This window comes from Homalodisca vitripennis, chromosome 2, assembly GCF_021130785.1.
Source record: "Homalodisca vitripennis isolate AUS2020 chromosome 2, UT_GWSS_2.1, whole genome shotgun sequence".
NCBI lineage: Eukaryota > Metazoa > Arthropoda > Insecta > Hemiptera > Cicadellidae > Homalodisca > Homalodisca vitripennis.
The window spans coordinates 61857742-61875734 of record NC_060208.1 but is presented as its reverse complement, the minus strand read 5'-3'; the positions used below and the strand labels follow the sequence as shown (position 1 = coordinate 61875734).

The window sequence follows — 17993 nt, the reverse complement described above, 5'->3', positions numbered from 1 at the left end:
TACATTAAAAATGTTTATTCACAATTCATTACATAACTATTTTGCAGCTAAAGTAAGTTATTATTTTACAACTGCGTTATCAGAAAAAGATAACAATAATTTAGCACCTCTGGCCTACATAATTTCTAGAAATATTCAAACTCAAAATTTGTTAATTGTTAATATAAATCTAAATTAATCACTGACAACAAATTCTACTGTTGATTACATACATAGAATTTACAGAAATAAAATCTTTCAATCTGTAAAAAGCAAGATTTCAAACGCTTTTTAAATTATAAAATTAACAAAAGTGAATCCTTCAAACTAAACCAGTGAGCTTAACATCAAACCTGCCTAACATGAGGTCAATGATTTTCATATTACATACTAAATTGACTTTTGCACTCAACATGTGCCTTTTTATTGCTAAGTATTTGGCTTAGATATAAAATTAAAACAGTTTTAACCTTTCACTCAAATGTGGTCTTTACACTATTTTCTGCCCAACTCTTATTTAATCTCAATAGTACTGTTTCCACAGCTCAAATGGACAATTCACAGGCCCTTGTATGTCTCCTTAATACGATTGCCAACTCATCAATTTTGTTTCCTCTGTTGGGTTATACAACAGTCTACTGTACGAGTGAAAGTAACTGAATGTTTTCCAAGCAGCAAGGCACTGGTGGATTTTTATCCTAACCATTAGGATCTTTTAATCATATTTCAATAAAAAGGAAGTGCATTGACTTGTCTTCCTGGCAATCCCTTCTAATATTTCTTGAACTGTAAGTACTGTTGTCGGACTTAAGTATTTATGTATTCTAATAATAAAACACTAAAAGAAAACGCCATATTGTGGAAAGCTGATTAATAAAATAAAAATAAATTTGTAAATCACAGCAGAACTAAACTGAAATAATAAGTGCACACCTTTCCCAAAATTAGGCACTACCACAGTTAGTTAAATTCAAAAGTTAGACAAAACAAAATAATGATAAAGAAAATTATTTGTACAGTTAACTTTCGGGCTGTAGTAGTGAGACTGGTGCAGTCCATTCAAGCTGTGAGGAAATGAAGAGTTAAGCTATATATACTTACTGCGTTTTACTCAATAAATAGTTTATTGTGACAATGCTGAGATTATTTACAATGCATTTGAAAGTTATATTAATAAGGAAGGAATGAAACTAATTGCACATATATTATTATGTTAACTGACAATTTTTACAATTTTTGTACCACTTCAGTTAATAATAGTGTGGAAGAGACTAACTTGTAGGCATCTCCTTCTTATTATTATTTTCTTTACTTTACATAAAATAAAAGATCACCTCAAAAGAAATACTTAGCCCTGGGAATGATAAATTACTAAGCAAGTAATCTACCAACATATTCTCTTAACTTTTAACACAACCCAGGAAAATTTAGTGTTAACTTAAAAATTTGTACGTTTACATTAAAATAACAGGATTGTGTTGCCTGAAATTTTCTTACTCAATGCAACTGTACCTTTATGCAACTAAAACTGAAACTTCATTGATCACGCCATTATCTTGAAAAATATAAGATCTGGAGATGGCAATTGAAACGTATTAAGTAATATGTTTTCTTTACTACATATATTTTCTTTTCCTCGAAAAAGAGAATAACTACAATCAATTCATTTCACTTTTATTTAGATACAAATTAATGTATATGAAATAAAAATAAAAAACATTTTAAAGTTGTTACTTACAAAATTACAACAAATCCCAAATATAACAAAACCTTCCCAAAACATAAAAAATATGAAAGAGCACACAACAGATGTTCACTCAACTTACAGAAACACTGTTAGTGCCAAAAATGAAAGTTAACAGAATTTGGTACAAGACTAATTAAAGATACTGAAAAGACAAATACAATGTATTATAAAAGTAGTCAACAAAGATAACTGGATTTAATTAAATATATAATTTAAGCTATTTACATTAGATAAACATATAGGAAAATTAACAACAATTAAAGACTAACGTGCCCAAAAAAGCCTAAACATAGGGTCCACAGGCTGTTATATCGTTCTTTAATAAGAAAGTTAAAGATTCTAAATTAATATTAATATCGTTGATCAGACCTATTCTATCTTCTTGGGCTCCATTTTACAATACTATTTCTTAAGATTGGTTAAAATGGGTACAATTTTCAAAGAAAACAAATGTCTATAAAATAATAAACATTTACATCTCAGTGCATTTACTGAAAATATTAGAACATACGAGTTTTCTGAAAAAAACATATCCTTTGGCCAGACTTACTTTAATAAACAATACAAATTAGATGAGACTAAATATATCAAAGTCGGTAAATTAAACAGAAAAATTTTGACAGTTTATAAACTGCTTATTCATAAGCTTGTTTAAAAAATGTGTGCCCATTACTTTCGAAATTACCTGCAGACCCTGAGAATTATCAGATTACAAGGACCAAAAAATACTGCAAAAAACAATGAAATGTGCGTAAATTTGTTGCACAGCATTAAAAGCCAACAAAATCAATAAATTTACATTGCTTTGTACACTGGGCAAATAAAAGTACATCTACCTAAGTCTAATCTATTTATTTCATATCATAACACTCATCATCCAAGTAGATACAAATAAAATGACCTCACTTAAGCTGCGTACGCAGTTATATGCAATGTGCAAGTCTATTTGGAGTGGGTACTATAACGTACTCCACACACTAGGGCAGCTTGTCAAAACTGTTACATTACAAAACTGTCGGGTGCTGTCCATGATTGGCCATATGGTCCACGCTGCGTGCGTAGGCATGTGCCGATGTGCTTAGGCTGGCAGCTGCAGCTTCTTCCCTTTTAATACTGTAAACAAACAGAGTACAATCAAGGGAAATATGTTCCAATAGTAGCACCACAAGAGTGATTTTTTGTTGTAAGGAATTATTTTAAATTATTTGAGGTGCACAGATCATCAGAAACTGGAGAAGATATTAAGATAGAGTTGAAGTAATTTGTTCTTCAGTCAGGGCGTGAATCCCTGGCTATAAAATTACTGTTATTTTCCTTTGTGTAAACATCCAGGACTGCAATTTACAAACAATATTACCATGAAAATAAATAGTATACATAATTTTTATTTATGGTGATTTATTTTTCTGATATGCAGCCTTGTTTTGATCTTATTATTTTCTCCAGTTTTCTTAGGTATGTTATTACCATATTTTTAATACGAGGTCTGTCCAAAAAGTTTCAAACTTGCGCTAATATCTTCACATTGGTGCTATTCTTCATCATCTGGACGGTGGCATCCTTCAAAGTATTCCTCATTTGATTGAACCACAAGCTCCCGGCGGTGCTTCCACATCTTAAAGCAGTCCTAAAATGTAGAGTTTTGAATGGCCTTCAGCTCGCACATCGCATTACTTTGAATCGTCTCGATGTGGTCGAAAAACATCCAAAATCACAGGGAACTATGTCGGGACTGTACAGAGGCTGTGTTTGGCCAAAAATTGCTGCACAAGATCCGATGAATGCGCTGGTGCCTTATCGTGGTGAAGATGCTAATCACTGTATAACTAGTAACACAAGTAGTTTCTTCTCATGGCATCATGCAACCTTTTCAAGACTGCAATGTAATATTTTTTGTTGAACGTCTGACATTTTGGAGTAAGTTCATGGTGTACAATACCCTCACAATCAGCATTGACTTGACATGGCTCCGACATTGACGTGCTTTTTTTAGGCAGTGGCTCCCCTGGTCTCTTCCACTGTGAAGATTGTTGTTTAGTTTCAGGATCATAACTGTAAACACATGACTTATCACCAGTAATAATCTTCTTAAGGACATTTTTATCATCATTGAGCATTTTTAAGTTGTCCAGAAAGATTTTATAGCGAAGGTTTTTCTGCTTGGTCATGAGCAATTTCGGAACAAATTTTGCACATACACTATAGTCATTCCCAAAATCTTATTAAAAATTTCTCTCAAACAGTAGTTTTCCACAGTCAACTTTAATAACAAGTGGCACGCGCTCAATGTTTTCCAGTATTGTTGGTCGACAAGAATGAGAGCCACTGTCAACAGATGTGCGGCCATTTTTAACCACCTGTACCATTGTTTAATCTGTGTTGTGGTCATACGTTCATCCACAAAGGCCTTCAGTATCATTTCAATTGTCTCCATACAACTCTTGCCAAAATTAAAGCAAAACTTGATACAAATTCATTGATCGGTTCTTTTTATCATTTTCAACAATAAACACATGCTGTCCACAATCCAAGGTGTTCAGCCAGAAACTACTGCATTCAGGTAGGGGGAGTACTAGTTACGCTCATACCCTGCAGAGACCACTCAGACGCTCTGGTGCGAAGATATAAACGGAAGTCGGATACTTTTTGGATAAACCTCGTACATTATTTTCATATATGAGCATAAGCAAATTAAAAACTGTCATATACATATAAGACCTAATAATTACTATTTGTAGGTGTTTGGTTTTACTGTATGTAGTTGAAGAATTCAGAGTTGCATATATTTAGGTTTGCATAATTTAAAAAACTAGTGGAGTGAAAAGGTCATTTAAAGGAGCTAGACAAATTAGAAGCTAGTAGGCGCCCTCTTAACTGCCCATCCATTGGCTTAATTGTTGCCTTTCCAGCAAGTGAACCGATATATTTTTAGCCAATCTTAGTGCCATAAAAATGAAAAAAATACTACCATTTTAGTTCTGATTTATCTCTTGTACATTACAGCAGTTATGTAAAATGATACTTAGTTTTTGAGAAATGTTTGTGAGTGTAGGGTACTGTAGTTTATACAGTTAATCCACGTAATGATTGGAGTGAAAACATATGCAAGTTGTAGTAACTATAAATAATAAACATGAATGGCTAAAAATGACATAAGTATTATTATAATATTTTAAAACCTAAGAATTGAATAATGTGGATTTTTGTTTTGACAGTCTTTTCTCTTATTCCACCATGTTTCAGTCCAACTGGTGGTTAGTAGAGAGGATCTACTGTATTTGAGCTTAGATTGAAATAATCTTATCATTCCAATTCACCAATAATCTTAACCAAAAATTTATTCAGAACAGCTAATTAAAACACAAGGTTCATCAAGTAAAATGTTCTTAACAGATTATTCTATTTTCTAATAGTACATTAATTTGAATATATTGAGCTTTTGTAATGAAACAAGAATTGATATCAAATAATCAACATTTTAAAAGTTTGACCAGTTGGAATAAACCAGATTTATTTATTTATTCAATCATCTATTAAAAAACCTCATGGCTAAACTTAGATGCAGCTAAAATAACCACATTATTATCTGATATTTTAGACATAAGATGTAAACTTTTCAGTCTGAGACACGGATATTATAGGTTGTTGTAGCAGAGACGCATCAGACTACATGCTGGCACAATAATGGTTACCGTTGTAGTATAGCTAGTACGATATTGTTGTATAATTCTTTCAACGTCATGTCCAGTCATAGTAGATTGCTCTAACTCAAGAATCCATCATACAAGTGAGGTACATATACAGTATTTATCACACTGTACCTACTTATTTAGTACTGTTGAAACTACCAAATTAATTTAAGTGGAAAATGGACAACTTGTACAAACAAGCAATCAAATTTTGAAATCGGTACAATTAAAATGTTTAAAGCTGTCATATATTGACGGTATTACCCTGCAACCAAATGTTAGTATCAACTCACACACACACACAAAACAACTAAAAAAGAACAGAACTTGAAAATATTGACAGAAATGAAAATATACACAGCTCAATAAAAAGCTAAATAAAACAAAGAGATTGATAACAACAAGCACATGAACCACATCAAAACAAACCATTTACAACAAAGCAACAAAATATTATATTAAAATATTTTTGTTTTATATATATTGCTTAAAGTTATAAATTGAGTATTACAATGAGTATATTTCCAAATAAGAGACATTCCTTCAAGTTTTACTTGCCAGTGACCTCTGACTTAAAATTTTGTTTATAACATACATTGTATATGAATGATAAGTTTAGCTCAATTTGTAGCTGACACATTGCATGAAGACAATTTTAAAACGAGCTACTACAAATTAGAATAGTGTCAAAATTAATACAAAATTTTACCCTTTACCTGCTCATGTATTTTTAATGAAATAAATAACAACAAAATTATAATTTATAAAACAAATGTTCTTGAACAGATGTAAACATGACATATTTAAGAATTAAATTAGGTATCGTTGGCAGAAGTCAGTCCAAAAATCAATACAGACCTTTCAAAGTTTTCTTTTAAAACAGAAAACATTTATATTTTAGAGGTGACTCTGATTATTTGTTGAATTCATGAAGGAAATAAGAAAAAAGTCCTCTAGAAATATCTATATACGAGATGTGTCAAAAAATCACCTTGTATTAGATTATAATAAAAACATATATGACCAGATGTATTAAATTTTTATATGTAAGGTTCTATGTTATGTAAACTAATATTTATCTTTTACATAAACATTTATCATATTTATGTTTTTTTTGGGGGGGGAAACATTTGCCATTTTTACGTTCTTTTTGGGAAATGCAGGCTATATATTTTGATACTACCCAAAATTAGGTTGCAAGCATATTATAGAAAAGAATACTCACAATCAAGCATGAGCATGATAACAAAAACAACAACACAGAACACAATAGCAACTAAGCAAGATCTAGGATACTTAACTGTTCTGTTAACTGTCTGAAATAACTTTGTTGTTTTTACCTCTTTGACAGTAGGGGTCATAGAGACACCACATATTGTTATGTGGCATAAAAATAAAAAAGGACCAGAATTTTTTGTAGTATCTGTCTGGTCTTAATTGGTACTTCACAAAAGTATGTTTTGCAAGATTTCAATTTAACACTAGTAGTGTGGCAAGAGTACAAAATATGCTCTTATATTTGTAGAAGGTGCATAAGGTAGGTTTTGTTATTATTAAACAAGTGTTTATACTCCTCCAGATACCACAATGATGTAAAAACTAATGAATTCAAGAGGCTCTAAGCTATATTTTAACATATCTTATATGTCCCTAGACTCAATAAAATGCATGTAGGAAATAAAATTTAAAAAAAAAAACAACTAAAGAACAACTGAAGAAAAATTTTTTTTTAAATCTTAACATTTTCCAGTTACTAAGATTGACCCACTGAGTGTGAAATAGGTGTGATAGTTTTTCCAGAATTAGAGAAAGAAATGCTGTTTGTTACATATCAACTATTATAAGGTTGATATTTATAGTTTTATTGACGAGAAATGTTTCTATCAATCTAAGATCATTATTAAATGAGCATAGGGGTAGATACATTTTTTTACTAAACATGATTGTTGGAAATACCATTTTCAGCACTGGATGAATACTGAAAATGATTTACTTATTTCAATGCTAACATTGTCTAATTTTTTTATAAAAAGTAAAAATTAGAATTTATTTTATGTATTGTATTTCATTTATATTTTAAACTTATTCCAGCAAATAAAAATTAATAATCAATTAATATTACTAAATTAAATATATCTTATATTCCCCCTGAAAGTGACACAGTAATAGTAATTTCCATATAAACTTTTGTGGTACAAAGCATCAGTAAATTAACTAAAATGGCTAATATTCATTTTGATCAGGCAAATACCGCTATTGTTTCACTCTAATATTAGATTAATTTTTAAATATAAATGTGATGTGTGGATACAAAAATCTTCACATGTGGATTTATTTTTACACGATACAGCCAAAATAATACTGAATAATTAAATTATTAACTTTATAATCTATAATAATTGAATATTCAAAAATTGTAATTAGTAAAGTAAGGAATAGGAGATGAATACAAACAAAACTCAAAAAAATATACAAAAGGTTGAATTATTTTAAAAAAATTAGAAAGGCTTTTTAATTTCAATTAAAGTGGTTTTATATCCATACAATTGTCTTTTAAAACAAAACAGGATAGAAAAAAACAAAATTGAAATGAAAAGTTTTCATATTTATTCAATAACATTACAAATATTTATTCAAATGTAAAAAATATATAAAACTTAATTATTTCTGTTTAGATCAAAATAATTGACCAAAAGACTCTAAATCTTGTATAATAAATTGTGCATGATAAATACAAGTACTTATACGCTTGTATAAGTAGCATTATAAGGCAAAATAATATAAATCAAAAAACTAATTATTTACCAAGAGAGCACCACTGTTACTGGCAAGAAACAAAATTACTACAAAAATATTAAGTTTGAATTGTCTAGTTATAACAAAATTATTTACATTACAGCTCTAGAAAGTGCATTTTTCAATGCATATATAATTTGAGTGAGAGATGAAACCCAGTAAAGAAATTATTCTAACAGGAAAATACACTTTCCCGTGCAAACATCATAATATTGCAGGTATGTTACATACCTAAAACTTATACTTAATTTCACAGGCTTAAAGTATAATTTTATCTGGTACGTATATTTACACATTTTATTATCAAAATGTATAACAATAAAATATACTAATAAAAAAACATAAAACAAGAAATATAAATATAATATTAACTTGTTGACTGTTTAACATGTTATTTAATTATTTTATTAGGTAACTCTAGAAAATAATTTCTTATCATGTAAGAAAGAGAGAAATCTTCTGTGTTAAGTCTTAAAACAGTAATTGTTATTACTAATAATTACCAATAGGTAATAAAATAACTGAATAAAGTTCAGAATACTTAAAAATATTATTTTAGGACAAAACCTTGTATGGATATGTAAATTATTTTTATTGTTTATAGGTTTTGATAATCTATTTAGATTGAGGGTTCACCTTTCTCTTATCAGTGAAATACAAGTGCACAATGAAACACCCACGACTGGCTGGGTTACATAGGGTAATTGTGCCTGTGTGCATAGCTTGGAGGTTAGTATTGCCTGAACACTAGTAATAAATTGAGTGTTTGTTGACTAGCTTTGACTATGGTTCTTAACTCTTTAGTATAACCCTTGATTATGAATCATTCAGAGAAAATAAACTTAGTCCCAAATGTAATAAATTGTTTTCGTTGAAAATCCCTGCGACATATATATGCCACTCTTCTAGCGGCTTAATGCTACAAACACAACGCTATTCAGTGACTGGTGACACCAAGCCAGGTCGTAGAACTATGCAACGCGCAGTTTAAAATATTGTTTCAGAGGGTTGAAATGGTTTAAAACGCCGTAAGCAAAAGAACAGATATACAGAGCAGTTCTGACTACCATAGACAAGCCCCAAACCATTTGCGTAGTGAGGGATGGCCAATGGTATTCGAATTGGTTTGATAAGTCGACCCGCAGTAAAACCAGTGAACACTGGTTGTATCACACTCGATCTCGTAGGGATGATATAATCAGGTATAACTGATTAACCAACATTAGTGGGCTAGGTTTAGACCCATCATGATTGTGTTTACTTTTTTATTAAGAGTTAAGGTTCAGCACCAATGACTTAATTGGTTAAATTATTGAATAAGAGTTTTCTAAGGAACATATATTGCCGTCACGTAATGACCAGAAATTTGCATTTGTTTTGATATCAAGTGCCCATGATTTTTGGTTTTTTTATGTAAATGTAGTGTTTTTTCGTTTATTTAAAAGTACATGTTGCTGTTAAGTTATAAATGTAAATAAGTGTAAACCATTAAGATCAAATGGCAGTTAACAATATTGGTTGGATAATGGAGATAAAAACTATAAAATGTTCAATAAAGGAAGCAAAGATAATATAAATGTAAAAACCTCCTTGAAAAAATAATTAGAATAAGTAAATTAAATATAGGGATAATTTCCCACTAGCATCTGGACCTACATACTCCATTCAGACAATCAAGTTAAAAATCACAAGTCAATTCCTAAAATCTTTTATCCATCTAAATAAATGTTTCCTGGGTGGTTCAGACATAATTTGCACAGATGATTACCCGAGAAAACGCATGTTTTTTTTCAAATAATGAGTACACCTGCAATTCAAAGCACAAAATTGCTATTGTATGAGTGGAAAAACAGTGTAACCAATTTACAATTTCAGAATAAAATTACTTTTTACAATTTAAGCGTTTAAAAAAAATTAACACAAACAAAATCACTAAGGTGGCCGCCTTCTGCTTGGATACAGTGTTGAAAGGCGTTTCTTTAAAACTTGCTACGGATTTTGCTAACACATCCCCCTTTAGGAATGGGCGTTTGATTTCCTGGCAAAAATATCTTCTTTAAAAAAGTTTTTTCCACCATTGTTCCGTGTGCTTGTTTATGTAAAATCTTATATTTCAAAAAATCCCCACCAGAAAGGAAATCTGGAATTGTAAGAATTCCAAGTGACATCAACCGCCAGAACCATAACACGTGAGATTCTCTCTTTGTGGGGAATGTTTCGCCTAAGAAAAAAATCCCATACTAAGCGAGCCGTTATGGGCAGTATGCCCATCTTGTTGAACCCAAACATTAAGTATCTCTATAAACGTTGAGAAAACGGCGCAGTTCTGAAGGATATTCTTTCCAATATTTTCCCAGGTAACCCGTTGTGCGATTCCCACTGGGGTCCAAACTGCCCTGCCATCGTTGTCCTTCAAAAAAAAAAAAAATAGAGGACCTATGAAATCCCTTTTCCCACTTAACCCCCGCCACACCACAAGACAGTCACAAAAACGTAAAAAGTTCCTATGAAATACGGTCTCTCATCTCACTACACGTTTGAGGATTTTCTTTTTCTCTGAGTCCTGCATACCAAAATCGTAAATTTATTATTTTATTATGTCCCTGTTTATATTGACCTGCTACTCCCGTCCAAGTGGAAATGCGCCTTCAATCACTAGTTACTCCATTGAAGGATAAACTGCTTCGAGGCATTTTTTTTTCTTTCCAAAAATTTCACTCATTGATGTTACCAAAGATTTTCCACCGTTGTCTCTTATATTATAATATTTATTAATCATTTAATTAATAATTATACATTTTTGCTTGACTCAATAGATGACATACTGGCCAACTTGAAAAAAGGATGAAAATATTTAAAGAAAGTGTGACAAAAATCTTCCTCACTGTGGAGATGGGCGATAGTCCGACGTAGGAAGATGCCCGCGTTCCGAATTATTGAGCGGCTAGGACTCAGAATCTGGTTTGCAAGGAGCCAACGCAACACTCAGCCCTTTTCAACTGTCTCAGGGGGTACTCAAATTATATTCTTTTAAATTTTTTTAATAATTTTTTTATTTTTAAACAATTCTAATTTTAATATTATATTGGGATTTATTATGTAAATTTCGTCTAATTTATTTGTTTTTAATTTAATATATTCTTATTTAATTTTAATTACCCCAATAACAAAAAATATAGTCGAATGCCGGATCCCCAGGGGGGGGGGGCGGCGGGGCGGTGTGGGTGAGTTTGGTGGGGGGGGAGTGGGGGGGGGGTGGATGTGGGCGGGTTGGGTGTGGGGGGGGGGGCGGCGGAGGGTGCGGTGGGGGTGGGGTGTGCCAGGGGGGGGAGGGGGGGGACGGGGGGGGGGGGCCGGTGGGTCGTGGGGTGGTGGGGTGGGTGGTGGGGGGGGGCGGGGGGGGGTGGGGGGGGGTGGGGGTGGGTGTGTTAGTAGGGGGTGCGGTGGGGGGCACGTGGGTTGGGGGGGAGGGTGGGGGGAGGGTGGGTTGGGGGTGTGTGGGGGGGGGGTTGTTGGCTGGGTTGGGTGTGTTTGATGGGGTAGGTGTCCGGTGTTGTCTGGTGATTTTTGTTGTTCTGGGGTGTCGTGTGGTTGCTGTTTGTGGTCGCGTTGGGTGTTGGCTGTTGGTTGTGTGTTTTTTGTGGTCGTTCTTTGTTTTTTGTGTTTTTGTGTTGTTGGTGTTGTTGGGTGTAGTGGTTTTTGGCGTTGGTTTGTATTGGTGGGAAGGTTTCTTCTATCCTTCTTATCTTAAGCAAAGATCCAGTTGTGTTAACAAATATGTATCCAACCACAACACCCAACCCACTATCCGTGTTACGGACATGGAAAGTAAGCTCCAAGCCGTGTCAACTGTTAAAATAGGTGCAAGAAAGTCCCCTCGCAGAGTCGTAGGAGTAACTGATCTCACCATTTGCGTAAAACCCCGGATTGCATTGACAAACGTACGATGCTCAAGGTTCCACATCTCGGCTACAACAGAAATTGCACGCTCCCCCCTCCACAGCGCAACAACTTCCGGCCGTCGCCAACCGATATTCCTTGTATACTACGCAAGTCAAAAACATATGTTTCCCGGTAATCACCCTGTATAAGTTGTAGAATAAGTTTAAGTTTAAAAAACTGTTTTAGCACCTTGTGTTTTAGAAGTGCATTTGTATGTAAATCTGAACCAAACTATAGCAAACAACATTGAACATATAGTAAATTAATTTTGATAGACTTTAATTTTTTTTAATAATTCTTTTTTGCTTAGTATGTGATGTTCCTGAAAAGTATGTACAACATGAGTTAATTTCAGAGGTAAAAATGAAACCTTTCTCTTTAGAAACATAGTTTAACGCTTGATGTTTAACACTCCTTTTCAATGCATATTTGTAACTCTTTTATAGGGTGGTGTTTGCGGATAATTGCTCGCTTTCAGAAAGGCAAGGCACAATATGTCTAAAACATAAAACTGTATTTATTTTATAAATTTAAAATAAGACTCAATAAATAAACTATTTAGATCATCTGTTGATAAAAGCCGCCATTGCAGCAGATTGCTTGGAGCCGGGGATATGGGAGATGCAAAGAGCTGAAAGTCTTATCTCTAAATGCTGTGTCCAAACACTAATTACTAATACATTTGTTGGAGTTTGTACAATTAATTACTTCAGCGACAACAATAAATTTGTTTTATTCTAGTAATAAACTTTTGATTGTTTTCCAAGGTAAGAGAGTTCTTCTAGAGCGAGAATTGTATTAGGATTATTCAATGAGAGATCCCACCAACTCCTGTACAATGGGGTGGATCTATTTACCAAGTCCGCTGTATCTTAATATTTGTATTGTACAGGTATAAGTGGCAACATCAGCTTTTGCTATACCCAATTTTGGTTCTGGATAGATATAAACCAGCCATAAGCATAATTTTCTGGGATCTGATGCATTTTAGTTCCAAGACAAGTGATTTGTGGACCTAGAAGTGTTCCATTATTCCATTCCAAAACTGTTCTTCCTGTAGAAGTCTTAGGTAAGGAACATATTAAGTTCCATTATTTGATTCCATATTCTGTTAAAAGTAATATTTTGCTTGTTATTTTCGTGAAAACAACTTGCATCCATGTCAGCAATTTAATTTAATTTGTACTGTAACAAGAAAAATGAAAGCTATAATAAGAATTCTTTAACACAGTGGCATTGTCTTTAGATTTATATTTTTAATTTTAAATTCTTTTTTTTATTGAAATGAATACACAAATAAATCCAATTATAACACAATTTACAGTAATTTAAATTTGAATGATATGTTTTTCATTCAGCGTTTAGTGAATGATCTTATACTGAAAATTAGAGGAAGTTTGCAAAAATAATACTCTGTCAGGAAGTTTTAAGAAGCCTGTTACTGAGCTTTGTTATACTTTCTTCTTCACAGAAATGATCTGCTATTTCCTGTGATAGGAGGTGAATTGGACGGAAGCTATTCAGTATCAAATGTACCACTGTTCTATAAACAGACATGATTCTAAATGCCACTACACATTGAGCATTGCATATCTCTAGCTTTTCGCAGAAGCACATTGCTCCAACCCACACGAGTCTACAATAGCACAGATTGTAACGCCGAGATAAAACTGAAAGTTGAGATAAAGATCTGACATTTACAAAATTTAATCTCTCTTATTGATGAAAGCTGACATTTCAAGTTCTCTTTCTCAAACTTAACTGTATGCAAAATATGCTTGTCTTAAATAAATGTTTTGAAAAAGAGAGATTGTAAACCTGGACTTTGAAAGTTTAATATCATGTTTAATACATCAAGGAATTCTTTGTTTGAAGGTTATTTTTGACCATGGAAGAATTGTGAAGGAAACAGGATTTTTCCGAACATTTGCCATCGTTCAACACAATGTATTAGGTTAGTTATTACCTGAAGAAGAGATCAGACTGCAGATCTCGAAACGTAGTGTTACTGATTTATTGTTTCACTGAACGATGGCAAATGTCCGGAAAAATCCTGTTTCCTTCATCAAGGAATTATTGACATTATATTTTCTGTACATTCAACATGTCAAACATGTATCCAGGACAATCCCACACTACACACACAGGACACTGGATATAAAAAAATATGGCTAAAATTATACAATTTTAGGCTATTCACATTCAAATGTGTCATCAAAATAACGAAGGCATTTAATAAATGTTAAAGAAAAAAACATCACAAATGCTTTGTGTAGCAATTGTTTAGTACAAAATTATCCAGATCAATTCAATAATCTTAATTTTTAAAGTAAGGTTTTATGTCTACACTCAGACCAAGTAGTGAAATCAGCTAGGTAATAAGTTATCTCATTAAGGTTTCTAATTTTCTGAATGTAAGCTATAATATAACCCCTTTTGGTATAACCCAAGAGCTAAGAAAGATTTTGAATTGTTCACCATATACATCTCTTTTGTCACCCCAGAATGTTGGTGTTTTTTAATATTTCATTGGGAAGCATTTAACCCCACCCCCAGCCAATGATCTACTGATGAAGGGAATACTTTACATTTACCATTTTAAAGTGATAAAAATCATAATATTGGACTCTGACATAATATTTGATATAACACTGAAACCACTGAATATTTATAGTAATAAAAAATGAGCTTAATTTCTCAGTTCATAAATTATGTTTTTTACATAGCATATACATAGTAGTACGTGCTTTTGCTACCAGCTGACACCATCACAAACCAACCTGTTATTGTACCAACAAGCTAGATCACTTTTATAGATCTACAAAATTAAGTAACAAAAGTAAGGAAGATTCTCACAAAAATAGATAATTTCCAAACTGTAAGATACTAGGTGTTTGAGAAATAACTTTTGGTAATGCTACCAAAAATTAAATTAGTAAAGATGATAGTGTTTATTAAGAACTGTCCCACAACACCCCACGTTATATGATTCTAAAAACTTAGTTATTTTCATGTTTTTTAAATGAACAGACCTTTCTTGACATAATGTTATAGTAAAATAATAATGTTTATTTTTACAAAACTTTTAATAATTAATTGTGTTAGATGATTAATTTATTCCTTATTAACCCTACAAGTGCCACGTGCCGCATATGTAGTGCATTAGGCCTTGTCTAATTACAAACACAGCATGTGCAACATGTTAGCATACTTTCGTATTATGTAACTTTTGAAGTAGTCAGTACTATCCGATTGATATAAAACTTATATGATTGCAAGGAGAAAGAACCAAATTTCCCAAATATCAGGTTTTTAGCTTTAGAGTATAGATCCTATAATTTTAAGAATGCTAAAACTCCAGAAGAATAGAGTTATATTATTTTATGGAATAGATGTTATTAACTTTAAAGCATTATGCAATTGCTAATTTTACATTGTAATCATATATTACATAATTTGACATCTATTGTTTTGTCAGTAACACAATACTCCACTAGAACACATCTGCTGTATTACATCAGACTGTTTATAAAGCAAGAGCTGGTGACTTGCATAGTTCCTTTACTTCCCTCCACCACGATAATCGAATTAAAAAAACATATATATAAATATATATATATATAATATATGTATATATATATGTATATATGTATATATGTTTATGTCAAACAGCATATGTTTATGAAAAAAACATAACATTTGGGATCAAATATATATATATATATATATATATATATATATATATATATATATATATTTTGGGCTTTTTTTTATAAACTCAAGTTAGGTATGAAACAAAATCTAGGGGATGAATAACAAAAAAGGGTATTGATATAGAATTGGAATCTTTTTGTCAATTATATTTAAAGTAAACAAAAATAAATCATCAAAACATGTTTCTTTGTTCTTTTGTGAAAAAAATAATGTATAATATGTTACATTTGGAGCATTGATTTTTGTTAAACTTTAAAAAATGATTGTAATTCTGCAAAAAGCAAAAATTTAAAATTAATCCCAATATCCTATTTAATATTTCATTGAATCTGTTATTTTAAAAAATTGGCATAGATAAACATAACACTATAATTACATGTAGTGAATTAATAAATACAATTCATATAGCACTGTAAATGTAATTGGAAAATTGTAACTCCTGATGATGTAGCTGTTAAAAAAAACTAGTTTTAAGTTTCAATTATTCTTTTTTGTTCTTAACAATTAATAGAATTCTCAATAAAGTGGTTTTGCTTGACCAACTTAAAATATCACAAGTTTGTCCAATTTATAAAAAGGGTACAAAAATCAGCATGGTAATTATCGTCCTGTCTCTGAAATATCAGTTTTATTGAAAGTAATCAAAACAATAGTTTATGAACAAATAAATGCTTTTTTGAAAATAAAAATCTGCTTAATACAATACAATTTGGCTTTAGAAAAGAATATCTGCAACAGGTGCTCTGGACAACTTGTTGAGACAAATTTATCAAGCCTTTGAAAACTATGCTCAAGTCTTATGATCTCAAAATTATTACTATGCTGATTCATGTGATCTTCAAAAGGCTTTTCACTGTGTAAACCATCCTCATCTTTTAATGAAATTATCTCATGAAATTATCTCATTATGAATTGTTAGAGTACTCAATATGTTTCTTTGAATCTATATTTAAAAAAATCGTTAACAGTCAGTCTCTGTTAATGAAGAGTTGTCGTCAGAAGTTCATGTAGAATGGTAGGTCCCACAAGGGTCAGAGTTTTAAGTTCTTTTTTTTTAAGTATATATTAATGATTTACCCTTTTCTGTATTCTGTAAAATGTAAAACAATTTTACATGCAGATGATACCACTTTATTAAAAACAAATAATAAGCTTGGCAAATAGAAAAAATTGGGTCATGAGACTATGCAGGACACAAAACTGTGGTTTGATTCTAATGGTCTATCATTCAACAATGAAAAAACCCAAAAATGATTTTTAGCCTCAAATCCCATAAATACGTTTCAAACAATAACTTAGCAAATGCTAGTACATTTTTAGGTATTTATATAGATAGTGAATTAGACTGGAACACTCATATTGACTATGTTAAAACCAGACTTAGTTATGTTATATATATCTCTTAAGTTGCATAACTAGTGACATTCCAAAAACCAATGTAAGGACATCCTACTTTCCATATTTTTAAACAATTGTAAGATACGCATTGATTTTTTGGGGAAAGCTTTAAGAATAATTAATAGAGAACATTCTAGAGATCACTGTAAACCTATTTTCAAAGTTTTAAAAACTAAAAACAATAAAGTTATATATTTCAGATTTAGACTAGGCATAACAGTTTTACTGTAACCATGTAATGACAATAAAATATTATTATTAAAATAAACTTTAGTAAAATAACGGCTAACCTAAAACACTGTACCACCAGACAAAATGTGCGTGCCACTTCTATGGTTAATTTGGTTTGGTTAAGAGTACGCGAATAACAAATCTTATACAAATTTCTATTAATTCTCTATGCATCCTTAGAAAGAAATTGTGTTCCACAGGGATCAGTGTTTGGGACCATTTTAAACTTAATTTATATAAATTATATGCCATTAACCACCGACCTCAATTTTCCCGAACTCTTCCTGTTACCTTTTTGCTGATGACATTGCTTTGAATTAAAAGCATATTTTGAATTTGAAAAAATAAATTTATTTCAATTAGATATTTTACAAAATAAAAAAGTGAAATTTAGGAACTGATGCACAGCCAACAAACAAAATATTTAAAAAAATTTGACACAATTTTCTTTTAAAACTAGCCATAAGTCTGGCACAGTAAATTTTGTGGGGATGACA

At 31.6% G+C, this 17993-nt stretch overlaps 1 protein-coding gene across 1 annotated transcript in view; it reads right to left on the bottom strand.

The window, feature by feature from the left end:
• The window catches only part of LOC124354042 (ER lumen protein-retaining receptor), a 33724-nt gene continuing 15731 nt past the window's right edge, over positions 1 to 17993 (bottom strand). Inside the window, exon 5 of the mRNA XM_046804201.1 lies at positions 1 to 2839. Coding sequence (XP_046660157.1) covers positions 2805 to 2839 — 35 coding nt within the window. The 3' untranslated portion in view covers positions 1 to 2804. The remainder of the gene's footprint in view (positions 2840 to 17993) is intronic.